This window comes from Falco punctatus (assembly GCF_963210335.1).
Source record: "Falco punctatus genome assembly, chromosome: 7".
NCBI lineage: Eukaryota > Metazoa > Chordata > Aves > Falconiformes > Falconidae > Falco > Falco punctatus.
In genome coordinates, this window is record NC_137587.1 from 59,709,076 (window position 1) to 59,731,230 (window position 22,155).

The window sequence follows — 22,155 nt, forward strand, 5'->3', positions numbered from 1 at the left end:
TGGAGGAAGCACAGTAGAATGACCCTGGTTGTTCTCCAGAGGAGCAGTCCTACACATCTCTGCACATCTGCAGATCTGGACCTCGTTCGTTCAGCGCAGAGTGCCCTTGCTTCCACTTCAAAACAGCAGTTGCATGTATTCAGAACTGGTCATAATCAGACTCTTATTTGAGGTTTTGTGCTGTAACTGCTGGTTGGTTGTCAAGGCGGGATACAATTCCTGACCAAGCAGGGACAGCTGGGCCCCTCAAACCTGTTTTCTTTCAAGTACTGTGGAGCACATATGAATTCAGTAGTTATTTCCTTACTTTAAAGATATGCACATCCACAACCTTCTGGCTATCTTTAGCAATTCGTCTGATGAAAAACCAAGATGCAAAAAGATATTAAGTGGTTCAGTAGTTAATGTTTTTTCCAGGGCTCCTTAGCTGTATTATTGTTCTTACTGTAGTATTTTTCACTCTGGTGGAATACCCAAGTATGAAATTAATAAAGATCATATTTTATTACATCCAAAATAAATTGTTATATTTAAATGACCTTCCTAGAAATTGGCGATATAAAAACTGTAACACAAGAAGGTGTTTATTTCAGAAAAAATAATTGCAGTATTTGCCTGAAGTATCCTGAACATTTGGCAGGATTTCATACTCATGCTAAGGAGATGTAAACCAGAAGCTGATAATTTAGCATCTACTATAAAAGAGTCTGGTTTAAAGTGGAAAGAAACATTCTTCAACTATTTTTTAGTTAAAACTAAACTCAAATATTCTTCCTTTAAGTATTGTATGAGTAATTCTGGAGCCAATGTATAGTCACTGACCTTTAACTCACTTTGCTTTTTGAATTTGCAAAAATGAACTTCCTCTGTGCCAGCCCCTGGATATATGTTAATGCCATCGCCGAACAGAGCACCCTCTGTGGGGTGTACCTGCACTGGGCCCATGTTTTCAGGTCCTGCCTCAAAGAAGATTTGCAGCTGGGCCATGACGGAAATGGGAGACGGCGCATTGGTAGTTTGTTGCTTGGACACTTCTCTTGTCCTTGGGTGGACAGCCCTGTCAGGCATCCTGCATACCCTTTTCTGAGAGTACTGCGCTTGTTGGCGTGAAAGACTCTGGTGTACTGATTTGACTGTTAACTCAGTTTGCCTGGGCAAATCACAGATTTCCTGTATTTGAAATGAAAAGTAGTAACTTTCTGCCTTTGTAAAATGCGCTGAAGTAGTAAGTGTACATTTATATATGAAGAGGCTGTTCAGGCAGCCAAAAGCTGTTTTGTATTGACATGTCCTATTCAGGGCTGGTTTGGTTTATAGTTAATTTTAAATTGAGGCTCTTACTGGAAGGAATGATCTTATATGGTAAGTTAGATGCAGACACTCTGTTATAACATATACATTATAGCTAATATATATTTGCTCTTAACTGGTCTGTAATTGGTTAAGGGCTAGTGTTAAGTAGATGATTTATTTCCTGCAAGTCCTGCCACTTATTAAAGTTGTGACCTGTAGCAGGAAATGAGGTGTGGGCAAAATGAGACTGAACAGCTGCAGATTTTTGTAAGGGGGAAGTACTACTTAGCAGATTCCTTATGTCAGTTCAGTGATTAGGAAATAAAACTGGGACAACAGAGTGTAAATATGTTCCTAATACATTACTGACATTTCAGTTGCTTTTGTTAATAGCAAATAATTTTCTAATAGCAAGAAAGATTTACAAGTCCATAGGTCTTAATAGTTGGATAGCATAGCAAACAGACTCACTATACTGTACTTAATAAAATAACATATGATTATTTTTAATAGAAAAATTGTGAAACCTGTTAAATATTTTCTTAGACACATTTGACAGTTTTCAGTCTAGTTATGTGATAGGCAAATTCCCTGATGCAAAATAACTTCTAAAACAGTTCTTTAATTTTCCTAGGGGAAGAAACCGTGATTGCTGTACCACATGGGAGTCGCAGTGTGAGAATTACCCTAAAAGGACCAGCACACCTTGGTATGACTGAGCTGTTTTATGTATTTATTCATAGGCAGAAGGTAAAAAGAGAACCTTACATCTGAACTCATCCAAACTTTGGGAGTATGGGTGAGATCATGACCTTGATTCCTCTTCCCATCTTGAATATCCAGCCTGGAGGTAGTTCTACAGAACACTGGAAGTCCACTTAGTATAAAGACATAGTGTACATACTGGTGGTTTCTAAATTTATTTAAACCAAGTAATTCTTATCTAAAATATGGTACACTCTTAAACTATGTACAAACGATTACATCAGAATTACTTTCAAAAGATTACGTGTGGAATCGATAGCACTTGAGTAACCCAGCACCAGATTTCTGTTGAAGGATCTGAGATAATGTAAATAGTCCGGCTGAAGTCACACTTGGTCAGTGAGCAGTGTTCAAGGAAAAGTAATCTAGGTAAAAATGAGGTAAGGTAAACAAAATACATGAAATAAACTACACAAGTCCTGTTTCCTTCCAATAATTTTGGTCATTACATACCATCTATGCAAAACAGTTTGCTGTTCTGTTAGATGTTTATTTCCTAATATTTTCTGTAAGTCTGATGGTAGTATCTATGGTAATTTTTTTGCCTATTGGCCTACTCTACATAAAACCCTAATCATTTCAATGATAAGTGGTGCTGCCCTACCAAGCAATGAAGTAAACCATTCATTTAACATTTTGAGCAATTTTTTATTAGTAAAAGTGGAAGACTTAGTCTGAATCATAGAAATAAAAAGAACCTCTGCTGCTCTGAGATATGTAAATAGAAGACAGAAAGGTTTTTTTAAAAAAATTGCTCATCTGTTTGTTTGCTTTGAGTAATATATTGTCATTTTCTTTCAAAGAAAAAATTGAGGAAGACTTCCATTTTAGAGCGGCTCCAGGGTGACAAGAACTAGATCTAACACTGATACCAACAATGTACAAAGCTGAAGTTATCTTGAAATAAATACTATGCATGTAAAACTGTTGCAAACGATATGCAAAGGAGTGATCCTGACCAGTTCAGGTCAAGGACTCTTGGATGTTCTTAAGTAGTTCTGCAGAAGGGAGTTGTTGTTTCAGCTTCGTATGAGGAAAAAGTACTAGATTCAGTGGCTCCTGGGGGATTTCTGGAAAGCTCACGAGGAATGCAGCAGCAGCTCCGTAACTAAGTACAGAGTGCTCCTGGCTTCCTACCCAGGGTGGTTCTGTAAAGAAGATGTGGCTTGGCACTACCTTTGTTAGCTAGTTCTCTAGCTGGATGAGAATTGTGAAATGTTCATTTAACCACTTCCCCCAGCACATCTGTTTGCAAATCTGTGAGGATTTAGACATTTTTTACCTAAAATTAAAATGGCAGAGGTGAAAAACAAATGAGAGCTGTTGTGGGGAGGGAGGTGGAAATTACTTCTAGCTTCTTAGCCAGATCTTCAAGAACCTATGTTCTAGGGGATGTGCTTTGGAACAATTCATTTGTCTGCCTTTCTGACTGTATGTATGTTTGTGGGTGGTTGTTCACTTAACAGAAAATATCAAGTGATCTTTGGTCTGCAACTTCAGTGACCTCTGTGTGGGTGTGCTGGTATGATTAAAGGCAGAATTTAAAAAAGAATCAACTATAATTACAGGATCCATTTGTCAGAGATGTTCTTCCTGGCTTGTAAGGAGTTGAATTTAACAGGTGGAGCTGAAACTACTTATTGTAGAATTTTATGCTGCCTCCTGTTGCCAGTATATATTTGCTCTTCAAATAAAGTCAGCAGCACTAGCAAATGCTCGAAGATCACTATGGAGTGTCTGGCACTTTTCCCCTTATCTTGTGTTCTTTTGTGTTTCATCCTGGGCTTTATGGTCTGCTCTTGCTCCAGGGAAACACAGCTGCTGTATTAATCAAAAATGGAAATGTGGCTGGAGATGTAGCGCATAACAGATTTGAAACAAATAAGTGCTCTGAACATTGTTTTACAATCAGCAGCTTAGTTTTTTGGGAAAGACTGTATCTTACCAGCATGTAGCTGGTAAGAATAAGTATTTTGTTTGTGTGTATGGACACTTTAAGACAGGCAACAGATTCATCAGAGAGCAAAGGCATTATTTTGATTTTTTTTTTACAAGTAAATCTCTCTTGTACTTCTGTCTGCTTGGGTTTTGTGAACGATTCAGTGGAAAATAACCAAATAATTAGTATAAAAATGGTTATGAATAAAATGTTTCATTGTGCTGGTTTTGGTTTTGATTTGGACTATTTTACGGCTTTTCTAACAGTTGTTTTAAAAGCATTAGAATCAAAAGAAGACTGAAAGTTCCCTGAAATTAATCCTCCAGCAGAAGAAACAGGAAAACCAGAAGCTAATATTTTTACAAGTGGCTAATGCTAGATAACCGAGTTCGTGAACTTAGGGAGGTTAAACTTCACTAAAAGGAACTGAAACTTTTTTTTTCCTTTTTTTTTTTCAATTTCTTCTCGCTTGCAGTGCTTTGCATTACTTGACATTATTTAGCTGCATGCCCATGCACTGCTTTGTCTTTTGGCCGATGCTAAGAGGAAGACAATGCTGCTTGCATTTTGAAAAGAACACATTTCATTTTGGGGCCTTAAATTGGGCTATCTACAAACAAATTGCATGGAAAAGAAATAACTTTTGGGTAGCAACATGGTTTGTTCCTTCTTGCACTGGGAGCAGGAGCTATTTCCCTGGGAATTGTTCCACGCATCTCTCTACAGAGCGAGCTATCTGCAGTAGGTCCCCCATGCGACACTACCCCATCCTGCCTGTCACTAAGAGCATGGGAGGCTTTTGTGGTGGCTCTTCCATCCACAGCTGGTGCCCATTGGGAAAATGCTCTGTTTATCAAGGTGAGGGAAGTAACACGCAGACAGACAGTTACAGGCCTCTGGCACCAGTGATTGTCTTCTTAGGCACAGAGACAGGTGAGCACTTGAGAATTCCCTGTCCTTATGACTCTGCACATCTGGAGTCTTAAAGACCCCTCAGGGAAATGTTTCCCTAGCTTAGGGTGGGGAAGCTTACTCCTGGAGTCAAACTTCCCACCTCTCCAGGATTACAGGACCCTGCAGAACAAGTAACTGGTTGGTGAATTCTTTTCTAAACCTTGCCTATAAAACAGTTGGTGACACCTTTGTTCCCAGCTACTGCTCTGAAATCAATAAAGTAGTTTTTTGGGGCAAAACTGTTCCCTAATAAGAATTATGATGTTACATATGTATTACATACGCTAGATGCTTGTCTTCACTCTGTTTTAGAACCCTGTGATCAAAACCGCTGGATACTACTGAGCAGGAATATGTTGCATCAGATATTATCTGTTGTGCTGTGGAATAGCTCTTCATCTCCCTGTGTGACACAGTTCTGGGAAAATCTGAGCAGCTGTGCTAAGCTTCGCTGACATGACCTCCCGAGATACAGGCCATCACTCTATAGCTGGACCTTGCAACTAAACACATGCTTTGGATTAAAATCTAGTGTAGCTCTAACATTAAATGTATGTCAGCTCAGTGAGTTATGTTGTTGGTTGCTGAACAATATTCTTGGTTTGTGCTTAGAAAAACATAAGAATTATTTTTTTTGCTAAGAAGACTATCATAAAGACTGTAAAGCAATGCAGCTTAGTTCACCAAATTAACATCTTTAACATCTTTTTGCAACAGCCAGATGTCTTGCTTTGCAACCTTAAATGTTAGTTTCAAGGGGTCCTGTACTCCGGAGGATCCTACTGACTTTAAGTGGAGTTGGAAGTGCTTGAGACTGGCTGCTTTGACTCTTATTCAACAAAATGACAGAAAAACGGGCACCATGCATTAGTACTTACTGTCAAGCAGTGTAAGTTTGGGGTCAAGGCTTGCAGAAGCTTAATCGAAGAATGCTGAGTTCCAGATATTTGAAAGGTTGTTTTGTAATGCAATCAGGAAAGAAAACTTCCATAAAAGTGACAAAAATATGTAATAATCATCTAAATACTTGTTCGTTTTTCTGGGATTTGTTCATATCTATTTGTTCCTAATGGAAATGTGTCGGATAATGGGGCACTTAGATTCCCAGAGATTTATTTTATCTCCTTGATAAAGTAAATTTGATTCACTGCTAGATTCCTACCCTATGAGCAACATAAAGTCATTTCCTAGAAACATATCCTTCCTTAAACTTCTTTCCAGCAATGCATGTGATCTTTGTTATACCTACGAGCATAGTGGAACCTAATGCTTAGAAACTTGGTAATGTTTGGTACCCTGTCAAGGAAGTTAATTTTATCTAGAATTTCTTCACTCTCTTTGTTGGAGATGCTCCAGAAAACATTTGTATTTTGAAAGATCTTAAGGAAGAAAACAGTAACGACGGACTACAGCATTCAAAGTGTATTTTCAGTGCAGATAAAACCAGATGCTCTTGACCTAAATTATCTATTCGGAACTAGGTAACTCTGTTTTAAGTACCAAAAAAGGTAAAGTAGTTGGAGAAAAAGGGTATTTATAGCTCATCAAAAGGTTCTTTTTAGCTAGCCTTGAGCTCATCTGAGATTCATGCCTGGTGGAGTGCTCTGATAAATTGTAACCAGACCAGTGTATTTCAAGTCATGCATCTTGCTGTGCCTATACACTGTATTAAGCAGAGCCCAAAATTCTACCTGCATTTTGAGTATCTTCCTTTAGCTTTGTCCACTTAGAGTTCAGCCAGTTTTCTGGAAGTGACTCAATCCTTAAATGCTTCATCTGTCTTCTGGAGGTTGTGGGCTGTTACTTTAATCTGTTTCCAAGGAGTGCAGAACAGCTCAAAAGGTATTTTCCTCACCACCTGTTCTGAAAAAGGGACATCCCTCTGGCAGTGCTGCAGCTACCCACCTCCTGGCCGTGCTTTTGGCTCATCTGGGAAGTGTGCAAAGGTGAGCTAATCACCTCTGGAATGGGTAGAGTGATACAGGTATTGAGGTGAGTATTCCGTGAGTTTGATACCATTCAGGCTTCTCTGGAGACTTATTGCTGAAATTGCTAGGCATTTGAGTTGCGTGGAAGTCTTGCGTTATTTTTCTGTGTATTGATTTTATCTGTTTTAAGTTTCATTCAGCTTGTCCTGCTGAATCTATTGATTTAGAACTATACAGAGTTCTTGGTGTAAGAAAAACTGTCTCAGAAATGCTTCTGGTATGAAAGAATAGTGTGTTCAGGCAGATACTCCTGTGCTGACATGTCAAGCAATTATATATCAGCCTGTAAACTGAAGCAGCCAATATTCTCACAGCTATTCTGTGTGGGTTTTCAACGCACATATACGGCAGTTACTTGCAAGGCAGAGTTGTAAACATTACTTTCTGACTTCCTTGAAAGTAAAAAATATCCTGTTTAAATTTACTAAGTTCATGTTTCTTCTTTAGTTATAGAGTCCAAAACTCTACAAGGAGACAAGGGAGAGCACAGTTTCAATGCTGCTGGAACATTTGTCATAGAAAATACAACTGTTGAATTCCAGAAGAGTACAGACAGGGAAATCATAAAGATCCAGGGACCTCTTGGAGCAGATTTCATTATCAAGGTGGGATGTGTATGTACAAATCTACAAAGATATTGCAAGTATGTGCAACAGAGTCGGTGGCTGTCCATCAGGTTGTAGCAATACAAAATCTTTTAGCTAGCAAATAAGGAATCCTAATTACAGTCCAGAGATAATTTACACTAACAATACCCAACAAATTAAAATGTTGTGAGGTTGACGTCTTTGCTGTGGTGGAAAGTACCACAGGATCTTTAACATTAAAAATGGCCAGGACTTTTGATTTAAATATTACTGAAATAACAACAGCATGATCTGGTGCAGTGGATTGGTGTTAATCCAATTGAAGACTGCCACCTACTGAATCTGAGCATTGCTTCCAGCAGTGCCCTGGAATCTCCCTCAGACATTGCTAATCCAGCTACTCACCATTCCTAATCCTTTTAAATTTCTCTTCTACCCAGATCACATACATGCAGATATTTATATATAGAAACATAACAACATTTGGCTGCCAAAAGGAAGATAGTCATACAGATTGGAAATTGCAGGTGTTTCAATATTACCATGCCACTTGTTTTTATCTGTCATGTTGTAGAAATAGACTTCCAGTAGGTTGGTTTTTTTGAATCTCCAATATTACATGTTCAGTTAGACTTGCCTAAATATGAACCAGTGTGCTTATATTAATTATAGACTTACCTCTCCAGCAAATTTAAAAAATTTTGCTAACAAAGAGATAAAGGAGTAGAATGTGGTTAGGAACTTTGCCAATCAAGGATAGATAATCAAATAGTCACATTAGTACCTTGATTAATTTGAAAAACAATGCAACGTACAAGCATCTGACTATCGGAAACTTAAATATAGTTGTCACTCAGACTTTCTAGAGGTTTTAGGTCTGTTATCATGTCACTCTCTGTACTGCTATTATATATGAATTAAGTTTTTAAATTATATGAACAGTGGAGTACAGTGTACACATGTGTTGTAAAGGAAATTTCTTCAGACCAGGTACTCTGGATCAAAAGAGAGTGTGGTTCAGTTCTTTTTCTATCAACCCATCAGTCATCAGTGGAGACAAACAGAGTTCTTCCCCTGCACAGTGACATGTGGAGGAGGTAAGTAATGGCAATTCTTCAGGAGTGTTTACAACTGAAGAATAAAGGTGGCTGATTTACAGCCTTCATTCTGCATTTTAATTGATTAAATGTTTGTGTTTCTTTGCACTGGTGGTTCTTCTAGAAAAATAAATGACAGAATAGCAGGTAAATTGGTTGGTTCAGTTAGTAGGGGGGTGGGGGGTGGGGGGGTTATGCCTTATATTACTGGAAGTCACGTTTTTCCATAAGGAATGATTGTTTGGATAAGAGCCTTGATGAAGAAATGAAGATATGACATTCAAAGTGGAAAATGACAAATTGTTAAGGATATCGTGGGAAAGGAAGCAAAGAAATACAATGAGATTTTGAAATAAGAGTAATCAAAAAATGAAGAAAGAATTTCTGGCCACAGTAGTAGACATGAGGGAGGGTCTTAGGAACGCTTAGTTCAGAAATTAGTTACACAGAAAGCAGAATAAGTAAATAGAATTTCGAAACAGCTACCAGCAGTACCTTTGGCTGTCTGATCTTAGACACTTTGTCCCGATGGTTAGAGCAGCAGGTAGTGTGTTGTAGCATCTACTCCTGGTTTAAACACTACAGCTTATTGATGGTTAGACGAAGTGCAGCTCAGCTCTGCTACTGCTCATCCAGCCCAGCTCACCGCTTGTCATGTCTGGTTCCGCAGAAAGTGTGACCCCCTGGTAGGAGGAGTGTTTGACGTAGTCGGTAGCTATTTCAGTTCAGCTAGCGTTATCCAGCTCACGGTTAAACAGACGGGCTACTAGTGATACTGGTGTCGTGATTTTCTTGGAGAGTACAAATATGTAAATAGTTACTTGGGACATGAGTAAAAAGAATGAAAGATGTTTAAAGCACAAGCAGAGTCTGGGGATCTCTTGATGGGCCATCCGTTTTGGCACTTGCACCTCACTTAAATCTGAAATACAGGCAATATATGTGTGTAATATGTAGTCCCACAGGAAACTACTGTACCTTATAAGGTACTTGGCCTCATGAAGCATGATGCTGAAACTGTGAGTAGTAATAAATATCCTATGGTAATTCTATCACACTGTTCGTGATTTTTTCCTTAACCTATCTGATAAGGGAAGAAGTATAAAGCATCACAGCTATTTTTGAGGATTGCATGTATTGAGGATTGCATGCACACACTGGATAACTCAAAGGACATATTTACTTTCAGAGTTAATGGCTCAAATCCAGCCTTATTCAAAGTGGTGTTATGCTTTGAATATTACAGCTACATATCAATCTCTTTGAAATTAGCCAGGGTTTTCAAAGCCCTACTTCGTAGCTGCATGGCTATAATATGAAACTGGTACCTTTATCAACAGGACTGGACACTTTTGATAGCTGTCCTGAGAGAGGCCAGTAACTGAAGAGGCACTGAAACTAAGCTACTGCTTATCCATGAAAGTAGTAGCGTTAAGAATGGCATATTACTGAGGCGTGCTTGCAGCTGCCTGGCTTTAACCTGTTGTCATAAAGTGAATTTAGTATCCAGATTGTCTGTTTGACGTCTTTTACTGGCAGTAAAAGGAAAAATTCCTCACAACAGAGACTTGGAATCAGTGCACCACCATTCCTCACTTGGATGCTGCTTCTACATTTAATTCTGTAATCTCCATGTGTGGAAAGGGGGAGTGTGATGGGAATCTCAGCAAAGTTGAGCAGGAATGAGCAAGAATGTTTAAAAATTGTGTTTATCTTGTTTGCAAGTGACATATCTTTTGGGTCCTTGCCGTACTTATAAGAACTGGAACATGCATGCTTTGAGCACTGGAACTGCTTAGTTCTTCATGGTTATCACTCTCATGCATGATGACACTTTGAATCAGCCAAAAGGCACACAACTGAAGCCATTGATACATGATACTTAGTATTTTCAGTAGACACTGGGACTTGTGCTGTTAGTTTATTGACTCTATTTGATTTTAATTCTTGTGGTTTCAAACTTTTTTTTCTTTGCACATACCAGAACATCCTCCTCCTCTCCTCAGTTTAAGTCCAAGTCAGCTCTTTTGAATGAGTCTTTTTTTCTTAACCAAAAAAGCAACCTCGTGGTTTATTAAACTCAGAACACTTCTTGTAACCAGTCTCCACATAGATTTTTTTTTTTCCACCAAGTAGTTACTTCAAGTTTTCTTTTGTTGGCTTTTCAGTGAGGAATGTTCTTGAAACTATTTCTTGGTTTTCTACGGTTTAACTTAGCAATGTTTTTGGATCCCATCTTCAATTCCTCTGGCTTTCTGTTTTAAGTATTTATTTTTTTTAGCATGCGTGACTGTGTAATACAGCTTTCTAATATACATGGTAACTCCTCCTTGGGGGAGGCAGTTATAAATTGTGGAACACGTAGTAGAACCATATGACTTTGCAGGATTGCCTCTGTGACAGGTGAGCTGCTCCCAGTACATGTATTCCTGCATCACATAAAAAATATGCTTGCTCTTTTTACTCTTACACTCAGAATATAATTAAAATAATGTGCCAGAGTCTCATCTAGTGTTACGATAGGTTAATATAATTGTCATGCTGAATTACCTTCGATGAAGATCTGGTCCTGCATGGGTTTGTGCAGTGTTTGCTTGGTTAGAAGCAAACGAGAGTAACACAGGAAATCAGTTCAATGGGCAGCGCATTACTGGGGGGGACAGACGGGGCAGGCGGGAATAAGGCTGCTTTAATTTGTCTCCATTACCAAAATTTAATATTGCTTCTGCATTAGGTTATCAGCTTAATTCAGCTGAATGCGTGGATATTCGTCTGAAGCGTGTTGTTCCTGACCACTATTGTCATTACTATCCAGAAAATAAGAAACCAAAGCCCAAGCTGAAAGAATGCAACATGGATCCCTGCCCGTCTAGGTTTGTATGTCAGATAAATTTCAGTGGGCAGTATACTCAGCTACTAAGGAACAAGCAATCGTATTTACTTAATTTTAGTTCTTTTCATCTTTACATTAACTACTTTAGAAACGTACTAAGGCTACTTGATCTTGGTTGGTTATTGCACATGTTAAAGGCTGATGTCTGGCACCACTGCCAATAGATTTGTAGCATTTCTTCAGTGTTGCAGAATAGGAGATTTTTGCTTTAGACAAAGATACTGCGAATATCAATTTGCCTGTTCAAGGGCTAATTCTACTCTTTTTGCTGAGTGGTACAGCAATAGTACAAGTATTTTATGAGAGTGTGTGAGGAGCACCGATTGTTTGCCTGCTTTTGGATTTATTGATGTTGCCGTTCAGGATTTCTCATTAGATAGACAGTAGCTCCAGTTCTCAGTCAGCGTACAAGTTTTGCACATGGTTTAACTTGGTTTATTTGTCTGTCTGCTGTAACAGATGCATTCCTCATTTGTACTGTGGAGTTTGGGGAGGTTGTTTTGGCTTTTTACACTAAGAATTAAAAAAATATAAATAAATCAAACTAAATGTACTTGTGGTGCAAACACCACAGAATATTGTCACCAAACTGTAAAGGCTATAGTATACATAAATTGTATTGAATTGCACTACAGTATTTCAAACTAACTTTTGGATTGTCTGGTAAGGTTTCCTGGCTGTGCTAAAGAATCTTAAAATAACATCACAGTATCAAGTCCCAGAACCTCACATTAATATGCCAGCTGGCCGAGCTAGAGTTATATGCAAGAAGAAAAGGAAACACTCTCAATGGATTTAATTTCCTATAGCTAAACTGTCCATTTCCTTTCATTCCTGTTGAACATAATCGTTGATAGTGACCTCTAACAGTTATAGATGTGCAGACTTTCAAGTTTTTTTCCTGGAGAGTTGATCACTATATGGAGTGGTAAGACTTCAGTAATGCTTAATGGCAATGGATGCCAAACGTTGCAAAGCTGAAACAGGAAAATTAGGGAAAGAAAGGACATAATTATATTTTTTTCCTTGCAATTTTAGCTTATACAGACAGAGAAAGGGAAGTACTACTGGTTATAGTACATATTTCTGGGTATTGGAAGTAAAGCTTTATGCCTACTTTATGCTGTGCAATTCAAATAAACAGCTCTAGAAGGGTCTGAAGCACCACTCAGGACCTATATAGGATTAATCCTGTGATGCATTTTCACTGCCACTCATGTTCCTCAGTGGTCTTTGTTACAGATACAAATATGTAACTGATTTCTTGTTAATGAAGTAGCACAGACCTAAAGGATCACTTGATAATAAATTTCTCTGCCTATGGATTGCTCATTTAATATTTATTTCATGGTATGAAGTGGAGAAGCTGTATGGTGAATAGATCTGTATCTGTGCAGGAGATGTAAGATTATACGAGTCATTGTTTGCCACAAGTGTAATGTGTAATGAATGTAAGATTCCCTCATTTCACATTGGGAATTGCTTACTTTAAGCATGATCATGTAAAAGCATGTACTTGATGTACATGAGAAATTATGTACATCATGTACATGAGAAATTATGTGTATGAGAAATTATGATGCAATATTTGTTTTCTTGACAGTGATGGATTTAAAGAAATCATGCCCTATGATCACTTCCAGCCACTTCCTCGGTATGTATAATCAGGATAGCATATGTGTCAGCATTACCGCAATTTTCACTGCAAATACACTGTTTGAGTACTAAGAACATGGAACATCTTCTGATTTTTCTGTTGTAGGGGAGAGCAAGTTTATAACAATTCTGTACACGTTTTTGAGGCTTGTGTCTTATTTCAGTGTGCTCTAGATGATTAGCTTGACAGTAAGAGGATAATATGCTCTTCTTGGAAATATCAGTGTGGAAGGCTTCAGAATAAAGCGTTGTCCCCCTAAGCCTTCCCCTGCTGAAGTGCTAAGAAGGGCATCTGCTTGAAAATGCATGTATGAATTCTTGTTTTGAAATTATTTTATTTTGAATATTTATACAATTAATATATTCTTTTATAGAAGAGGTCTTCCTATGTTACAGGACTCTAGAAATTCTTTTTCCCTTGAGAGGTCTCATTCTTCTCATCTTTAGACCTGCACTCTATTTATTGACATTAAGACTGACATGTCACTTTAAAGATAGTGAGTTGTCTAAATATCTATTGCCTAAAATTAAGTCACCAGAGCACAGTTTGTTGCCTTTTTTTATTTTTTTTTCTTTTACGTGAATCAATCACAAGAATATAAAATCTCTCTGGAAGGCTTATATGTTTTGTAAAGAATGTTAGCACTAAAAAGCATTGAGACAGATATACTGTTAATGTAACGAATTATGGTTGATGGCATCAGATACAAATTTATCTGACTTGAACCTCTGCTTTATTATGTCATGAAATGAATAATGTGTATTTTTCTAAAGAAGTAAAGATATGAAGTAATATGAATGAAATCATAGACTTGCACAGCTCAGTGGAGCTACTGATTACAGCTGATATAAATGTCATAGTTTATTTCTGTAGCAATTTACACTTCTTGTGGATCTGCTGTCCTGTGATGTACTTTGGCTTTCATACATAGAGATATTTTTTTTTCCCCTCCACAGCTTTATCCTGTAAAGTTCCATAATTATATTCTGTGTCTCTCCTCTTTCATTTCTTCTGCCAATTCCTTTGTACTTCAGATCTACTCTGGAACTCAGCACAATTTATTTACATGAGTATTTCATCTTCTGAACTGCTCAGGGCTTGGAGACCAGTTGGAAGAGAAATTTAATCCCCCTTTCTGTGCTTTACTGTGCTCAGCACGTTTGCATGACACTGCGGTGAGATAGATTATGTCTGCGATAAAACTGTGGGCAGGTTCTCTTATTTCAGACACTGAGATCTACAGTCAAAGGCCCACCTCATTTTGACACCTCAGTGTGTCCTGTCAGAAGGTGTCACAGTCTTCCCGGGTGATGCTCAGGAGTAAGAACTGTAAAACAGCAGATGGCCACGCAGGGCTTAGAGCTGGTGCGAGCAGGAAGGACAGAGGGGAAGTGGGCTGTGTTCCACTGGGAAGGTGCATAAAGAAACATAGCGAAGGTGTAAAAGCACCTTTTCTTGCTGGAATTTCTGAAAGAAAACAGCAGCTGAAACAGCCAGTTTGTGTACCTGCATCGTGCGGTGAATCTGGTCCAGCATGGATGCAAGTGTTGCTTCAGCGTAGCAAGATGCATTTTCTCTTTGCCGTTGCCTGTCAAGTAACTGCAACGCGTTAGTCTGTGCCAGTTCTGCTGGGGCTTCTTCCACCTTTTCTTTTTGCTTTTTCTTTCCTTACCTGCTTCTTAACATGCTAACCCAAGTGTTCTTGCAAAGCAGGCAGAAACCCAAAGAACTGTAGACATGCTTGAGCAAAGCTGTACAGACTCCTTCACCTTGATCAGCAGTCATACATCACACCTCCTACATAACACGAGGGCCATGTGGAGGGCTGCCTTGCAGTCCTGCGGCATTTACCACCACTTTCCCATTCACACAAGGAAGTTGTGGGAAAGTCATGGTGCGCACCGCAAGATCTTGAAAGAGTTCTCCTGTGGCTAGAGTTGTAAATGCCCCACTGAAATATTTTTACAGATGGAGAATTCTTTTGAAATAAATAGAAAAATTTCCCAGGATGAAAATTTTCTTTTAAAGCTTTTGGAAAGCCTCCATTTATTTCAGACTTGTTGGACTGTTGAGGATCCCTTGACAGCTGTGGGTTCTGGAAAGTATCTCCTTGACTGCTTGCCCAAGACCCCCCTTTTCCCCAGTAGCCATGGACCTCACTCCATCTTGAAAATGCTTATGGGAGTATGGGATCTGGAGTGTGTTCGAAACTGATGAGATAAAGAAAAACAACTATAAAACTTCATGCTATAAACACTTGCGGGGCTAGTATTACATATAGCACAGTGAGCGTTATATATATAAATCCATGAGCTGCTAATTCATTGAACAGTTAATTGCTCTTTAGTTCCTGACCATTTTTAAAGAAAATGAGTTAACGCTGGCCATTTATTTAAGTCAAAGAAAGGCGTAACTGTTGCTCTTCAAATGTATTTTGTACTTGTGTGTCTGATACAGATTTGTTCTGAATGCTTTTGAGTATGCACTCTCTAGTTAATGTTCCATGGCTTGCTGTATGTTTCATACTCATTCTTCTGTCGAGCTTAAGCAGGATTAATAGGTTTTTGTAGGTAGTTTACAATCGGAATTGCCCTTGATTTAACTGCTTTATCACAGAAAGTGTGTCATAATTACTTAAATTTACCATTGATTTATAAGCCTTTGCTTTATCTACTCTTAGATTATTACTTCCTTTATGATAGCTAAGTTACTCTTTATGAATTTATTTTGGTGGGATATTGTTGTACTTGCTGTGTCCATTGTTCATAATGGATGTAATTTTTTTCATGATCCTTTCAAAGTGCCTGCAGGTGTAACAGGAATAAGTTTTAAACTAACAAATGTTGATGAACCACAAGATGTGCTGCAGGATTGAATCACTTCCCAAGTCTTAGCTTTTGATTTGGGTAGATGGTGGAAAGAAAGTGAGAGATAAGATGTGAAGGGTGAGGAAAAATTGCGTGGAGGTCAGTGGAACCTATGGACAAATGCTGTGATAGAAGCTTGTTATGTCTAAACATGACAGGAGCGGGACATTTTTGAAGTTAGTTTTTGTTGAGAAGTGATTGCTTAAATGCACATTCATGCTAAGATCAAGATATAAATGAAACAAAGTTTGTAATCTAAAAACCTCCATGTAATTCTTACTTCAGATGGTGCAGCAATTTCCATCTTTATTGTAGATAGGCCAGGGATCATGGGTATATATCCATTTTGAAGATATTCCCTCCCAGCAGGTGGTTGATCATCCCTCTGTTGGAGGCTGCTGCCCCACAGCTCTGCTGGTTGACAGGGCTGTGTGAGTTTTCCTTAACCTGTGCATTGCCTGGCTTCAGGAGAAATCAGCTGGGTTAGCTGGAGCAGCTGAAACGGATGACCCTTTTGCTTGAAGCAAGTTGGAAAGTGTGAACACAAAGTCATTCAACAGCATTTCAGTGAGGGTGGAAAACTCTTACAGAACTGCAGTGATGACCAGCCAAATGTTATCTGTCACAATTTAATTTGTTCACAGTCCTTATGGATGAAGACAGTTTGAAATGAAATGGCCGGGTTTACTCAAAGCAAGTATTAGAGTTCCCATAAAAATTATTTCATTAACAGATTTGTTAAGGGTTGTCTGCATGATGTGGGTAGTGATGAGCAGCCATGGGTAATATCATCCTCAGTCAGCACAGCCAGCTCTGTCTTTGTCTTTGGACTTCATATAATCTCAAGTACATGTGTTTCTCGGTCTCCGACAATGATAATAAGGGTATATGTGACCAAGTAAATTAACTGTGAAAAATAATCTATTTAAATGATTTAGACTATTTGCAAATAAAATCATTCCAGTAATTGAACCTAGTATATTTAGGGTCTTTAACTCATGTATGAGAATAAGATTTTCAGTTATTTTGGGAAATGTACTTAAATCTGTAGTTCTATTTTTCTTCTTATTTTGCACATGAATTTAAGCTGGAATAAAGCAAGGTAGCTCTGTAATTCCATGTATTTATATTCGATGTGTGGTCAGGATCCAGCAACTAAACTATCAGTGAGTTTTAATGACACTAAGGTTGGACTCAGGATTTTGCACTTTTAATAGAAGTTAGTTGAATAATAATAATAATAAAAAAAGAAGCCTTATTTTTAATGTATGCGACTTCTTTTTCCAGGTGGGAACATAATCCTTGGACTGCATGTTCTGTTTCCTGTGGAGGTGGTATTCAGAGGAGAAGTTTTGTCTGTGTAGAGGAGACCATTCATGGAGAGATACTGCAAGTCGAAGAATGGAAATGCATGTATGCCCCTAAGCCCAAAGTCATTCAAACCTGCAATCTGTTTGATTGTCCTAAATGGGTGGCAATGGAATGGTCTCAAGTAAGTTGAAAAGTAATTGGGACCTTTATTCTAGTTTTCTAAAGGAAGCCTCTAGTCTTGCATTACTATGTACTTGTGAGCACGAGGCTATTGGAAAAATGTAGCCCTGCAAGCATAATTTTTAGTACTATATAGGAGAAGTTTGTGCTAAGTAATTTGGCTTGATAATCAAAATCTTACCATGCCTGTGTGGAGAAAAATTCATATTGAATTATTTATGCATGTTGAATTCCTGCTTTACACAAAGGAGAGGTTAGAGCCAGAGGTCAGGCCCCTTTGCAATCAGGTCATTTGTCTCTCAGTTCTTGATAAATGTAGTATTTCACGGCAAGTAATAGCTAAAGGCATATCTGTCTAGGGGCTGACATGTCTGCAGGGGTGATTTTCCAGCATTCTTACCTTTCATTATAGTAACAAGAACATAAAGCCAACTTATTTTGGCTGTAGTTGTCTGATACAGCCAGATAGCTCAACACTTCTATAATTCCTTAGTTCATCCAAATGACATCACTGACATAAAGAAACTGTTCTTGCAGCACGTCTGACCCAGCTTTAACTGAAAATGACCACTGTAAGAGAGCATTTTCTCAGTACATAGCCACCTCTGTTTCAGACTGTTGCCAATCAGATAAGCTTTACAGAACCCCATGAAATCATTTGCATTCCCCAAACTTAGACGTTTTTTCCATCATCAACCTTTTCTTTATTCACCTAGCAATGCAGGCACAAATTCATATGTCTCCGATGCCTGATTGATTGTGGAAAAATCTTAGTGAACACATCATCAGTGCTTCTAACTTGTTTTTTAACGGTATTTGTAAATATAATAAAAAAGAAACTGTCAGATGGTTGCATTGTCTCCTGTAGTGCACAGTGACCTGTGGCCGAGGCTTGCGTTACCGAGTAGTGCTGTGTATTGACCACCGTGGGCAGCATGTTGGTGGCTGCAATCCACAACTTAAACTACACATAAAAGAAGAGTGCATTGTGCCAATACCATGTTACAAGCCAAAAGGTAACTGGAATTTTGTCTGGGTCTGTTATTGTTTCACATTTTTGTTAAGAGAATTAAAAGCCCCTGGTAACCTTTTTTTTTCAGAAATGCCAGAAGCTGGAATTTACTAGGACTTATTTCAGTTTTGGCAGAAACAAGCATTTTAATTATTGGTGCTAGGAAAAGTGCCCTGCTGATAATTTTTGCTGATGTGGCCAGACTGTCATGAAGTGAACATGCTAACTAAGTCTATACAACCTGGTCAAATTGGGAAAACCAGAATTAATGAGATCAACATGGGGAGGAGGAGCTGTTCAATAATATTTGAAATTGGAATGGTACTCCATAGGTAGCACTTGGGGTCTTGTTCATTTATATCTCATTAAATGTGTCAACATTCCCAGTGGGCCTCATCAGTTTGTTGTTATAATTAAACTGATTTCCTTTTCTCTTCCCCATTTCTGTGTATTTAAAAGGTCTGTAACAATGATGTAAATTGACAAATAATCTCTAAGAGAGTTGGTAAGGCATGAAACAGTAGGTCAGAAGTGAAAAGAAAAAGCAAAGATGGGGGTGGTGGAAACCAGTATGTCTTGTCCCTTGCTCATTTCTGTCCCTCTGGGCCCAGGAAACTTTAGTGGGTGCTACTCCCATTCTTTCAGGTTTTATTGAACGGCTTTTATTTCAGCCATCCACAACTCACCATAAAGGTTTACATAGAAAAAGTGAAAGCTATCTGTAGACAACCCTATGTTTCTCTTCAGGATGTTTTCAGACTCTAGAGAATTCTTCAGGCAGAAAACTATTCAGGGTTAAACCATGAAGTAGAAACTAGCACTGAAGTTTTACGAACCTTCTGGGATTTTACTTTGGAGGCACAGATCCTCAACTGGCTTACAGTACTCCTAAAAAAAAGCATCTCAGAATTGTAGGACATATAGACAGATTAAAAAGTTGGTGTTTTTTAAATTAATTTCCAATTTTGGGAAAGTTGGCTAACTCTGCAAAAAACCCCAGTATTTTCTGCAAAAATTTTCTAGTGAAGCCAGTCTATCTGGAGAGCAATGTACATTTGCTATGCTCTGGCTTCTTTTTCAGCTATAAACTTAAGTTATGATGATAATACATTACACTGAGATATAAGCTACAACCTACTAGAGACTGCCTGCATTTGGGGAATATGTGGGAAGGAAGTAGAAGATTAAATAGGAATGGAAATTGGATTACTAGGACCCTCTCAGTAAAAAGGGGTGTCAGAATGGAGCTCAAACATAATGAAGACATTTTCTAGTAAATTGTTTATTATCCAGTATATCTTTATTCAAAAGCATTAGATCAATAGACAATGTAAAGTGTTAAGTGCTAAGGTGAACAGTGCTAACATCTACATATTGCTTTGATTTTGGAGGAATTACTGAATGTTTTGGTTTGTTTGGGGTTTTTTTTTTTTTGTAACAGAAAAAAACCCTGTGGAAGCAAAATTGCCGTGGTTTAAACAGGCACATGAAATGGAAGAGACCAGAACAGTCTCGGAAGAGCCAACGTAAGTACATTGTGTTTTACAGTGAAGAAACTTTTCCAACATGTTTTGCAGATCATCTGGAATGACAGTTGCTGTGCAGTTTTCTTTGACAGTTGGCCTTCCTTGGGAGATGAGTTGTGTTATGAGCTGTTCCTAATTTTACATCTCAATAGCTTTGCTTCTGGAGCTCCTGTTCTGGATGACACAGAGCTACTGTGTTAGTAGTGACCCTGTATCGTTCAAGCAATGCAAAGGGATCTTCATTTAGCCTAATTAAACCCCAATTAATGATGTGGAAGCATTTCAGCAGATGTATATTAAATAAATTCAGTTTTATCCCAGTCATTGCTGTTACCTCAAGGATGTAGTGGTTGTATTAAAAATTAAGAGGTACTTTGTAGGGTTGCCAGCGTTTCCTTGGGGAGTGAGACCAATGCGTAAATAAAGTGAGAAAAACCTGCTGATCTCTGAGCTTAGTTAAATCTATGCGGGTAAGTTGTGATATTTTACATGTGTATATGTGTGAAATAACATCTGGATTTTGTGAGTCCCTTTAAGAGCTGACAGGGGTAAGCCTTGCAACATTTAAGTCTTGGGCATGAAAGCATGACTTAAATCCAGCTACACTTACTCCTGTCCCTTGTATGTTAGGGCATCCACACAAGTGCTTATATCCCCTGTGTTAATGTTTCATGTATATTTGTATCTAATATATTCAATATAGAGTATACAACTTTCTAGAAAATAGAAATGTTCTATAAGGTTTTCATGAGAGATTTTGAACAGCATTTTGTTGTGCTGTGCCAAATTCTGCACTCATTTGTAGTAATGTTAGTTTAAAATAATTTAGATGAGCTTGCTGAAGTTACTTTGGATTTATATTGCTCTGAGAGCAAAGCGTGCCCTATAACTTCTTATTTTTCTTCCTCCATCTAGCTATTCCTGATTTTTTGGCACACATGCACCAGCAGGTGTGATCATGAGTAATAAAATCTTTACACCTGCACTGACTCACAGAAGAAACCTCTTGCCAAACAGGTGTTTGCATAGTTATGGTGACTGTACTTTAAACTTTTCACTGCTCTAGCCTTTCAAGTCAAGTGTCAACCTACTGTGAGTGGTTATTTCACTCTCCAAATTGGTGGCCCTGAATTAAGGCAGGGTAGTAGCAAAGGTATAAAAATGAAGTGTGATTGTCGAAGGGGGTGATGCAATCAAATGTGCCTGTTGAATGTCAGCATATCAGAATGAAGGTATATAAGGCCACCTCTAAAGAGGATTCAGCATGAAGCTGTAAAGAAAGTGATCTCTAGCATTATGAGATCGTGCTGTGGCATCCATGAGCTAATGCAGCCTCCAGGTTTTAAGATCATTCAGCAGCAGTCTGACAGAACAGGCAGGGAGGACCGGCAGGGGCACAGCGTGCTGGTTCAGAGTATATTTAGAATATAATAGAGCTGAGCCGGAAGGTTTGTAATGGGTTCCCTTGTACCTTGCCCTCACAAAGAAAGCCGTTATTCGTGCCTTCCTAGGCATGACCGAGGTATTCCACTGTGGCCTCACAGCGTGAATGCAGCTGTGTTCGAGTTCTCGCTGCACATCCTGTCACAGCTGTGCAGTTTTGCAGTTCCTTGGATCTTTACTCTTCTTGTTTACTCTGGAGACCTAGATTTTCATGATCATTTTTTTAAAATTCATGATCCTCATTCTGTCCTGAGACTCTTTCCTTCACGTTTTCCAGAAGCATCTCCCCAAGTCTAAAAGGTTTCTCCAGCCACTTCTTGCTGATGCCTCTTCTCTGCCATCCTTCTCTGATCCTGAGGTGTTGCTGGGGTGCTGTGCTTCCCTAGCCTGGGGAGTCTGGGCTCTCCTAGGGCCCAGCTCTAATGCTGCAGCCATATTCCTTATTAATTTCATTTTACTTGTCTTCTCGTGCTGCCTGCTCTTACTTTATTCTAAGGAAGCTGGCAGGTAAGGAGAAATGAGAAATAACTACTCCCTGACTTCATTCCCTTTTGCAGATTGCCTGTTGGTCCTGTGGACAATGGTTTGCAACCAGAGCAGTTTCTCAATAGATGCTTTAAATCTCATGCCCTAACTGTTCCCG

The 22,155-nt window shown here is 38.6% G+C and overlaps 1 protein-coding gene across 4 annotated transcripts in view; it reads left to right on the top strand.

Annotated features, from left to right (window-relative positions):
* The window catches only part of ADAMTSL3 (ADAMTS like 3), a 195,280-nt gene that overhangs the window by 116,754 nt on the left and 56,371 nt on the right, over nt 1-22,155 (top strand). For all 4 annotated transcript variants that reach the window (XM_080396390.1, XM_080396392.1, XM_080396391.1 and 1 more), the window contains exons 8-15: nt 1,928-2,002; nt 7,387-7,544; nt 8,512-8,623; nt 11,358-11,496; nt 13,120-13,170; nt 17,328-17,532; nt 18,400-18,547; nt 19,985-20,069. In XM_080396390.1, coding sequence (XP_080252516.1) covers nt 1,928-2,002; nt 7,387-7,544; nt 8,512-8,623; nt 11,358-11,496; nt 13,120-13,170; nt 17,328-17,532; nt 18,400-18,547; nt 19,985-20,069 — 973 coding nt within the window. The remainder of the gene's footprint in view (nt 1-1,927; nt 2,003-7,386; nt 7,545-8,511; nt 8,624-11,357; nt 11,497-13,119; nt 13,171-17,327; nt 17,533-18,399; nt 18,548-19,984; nt 20,070-22,155) is intronic.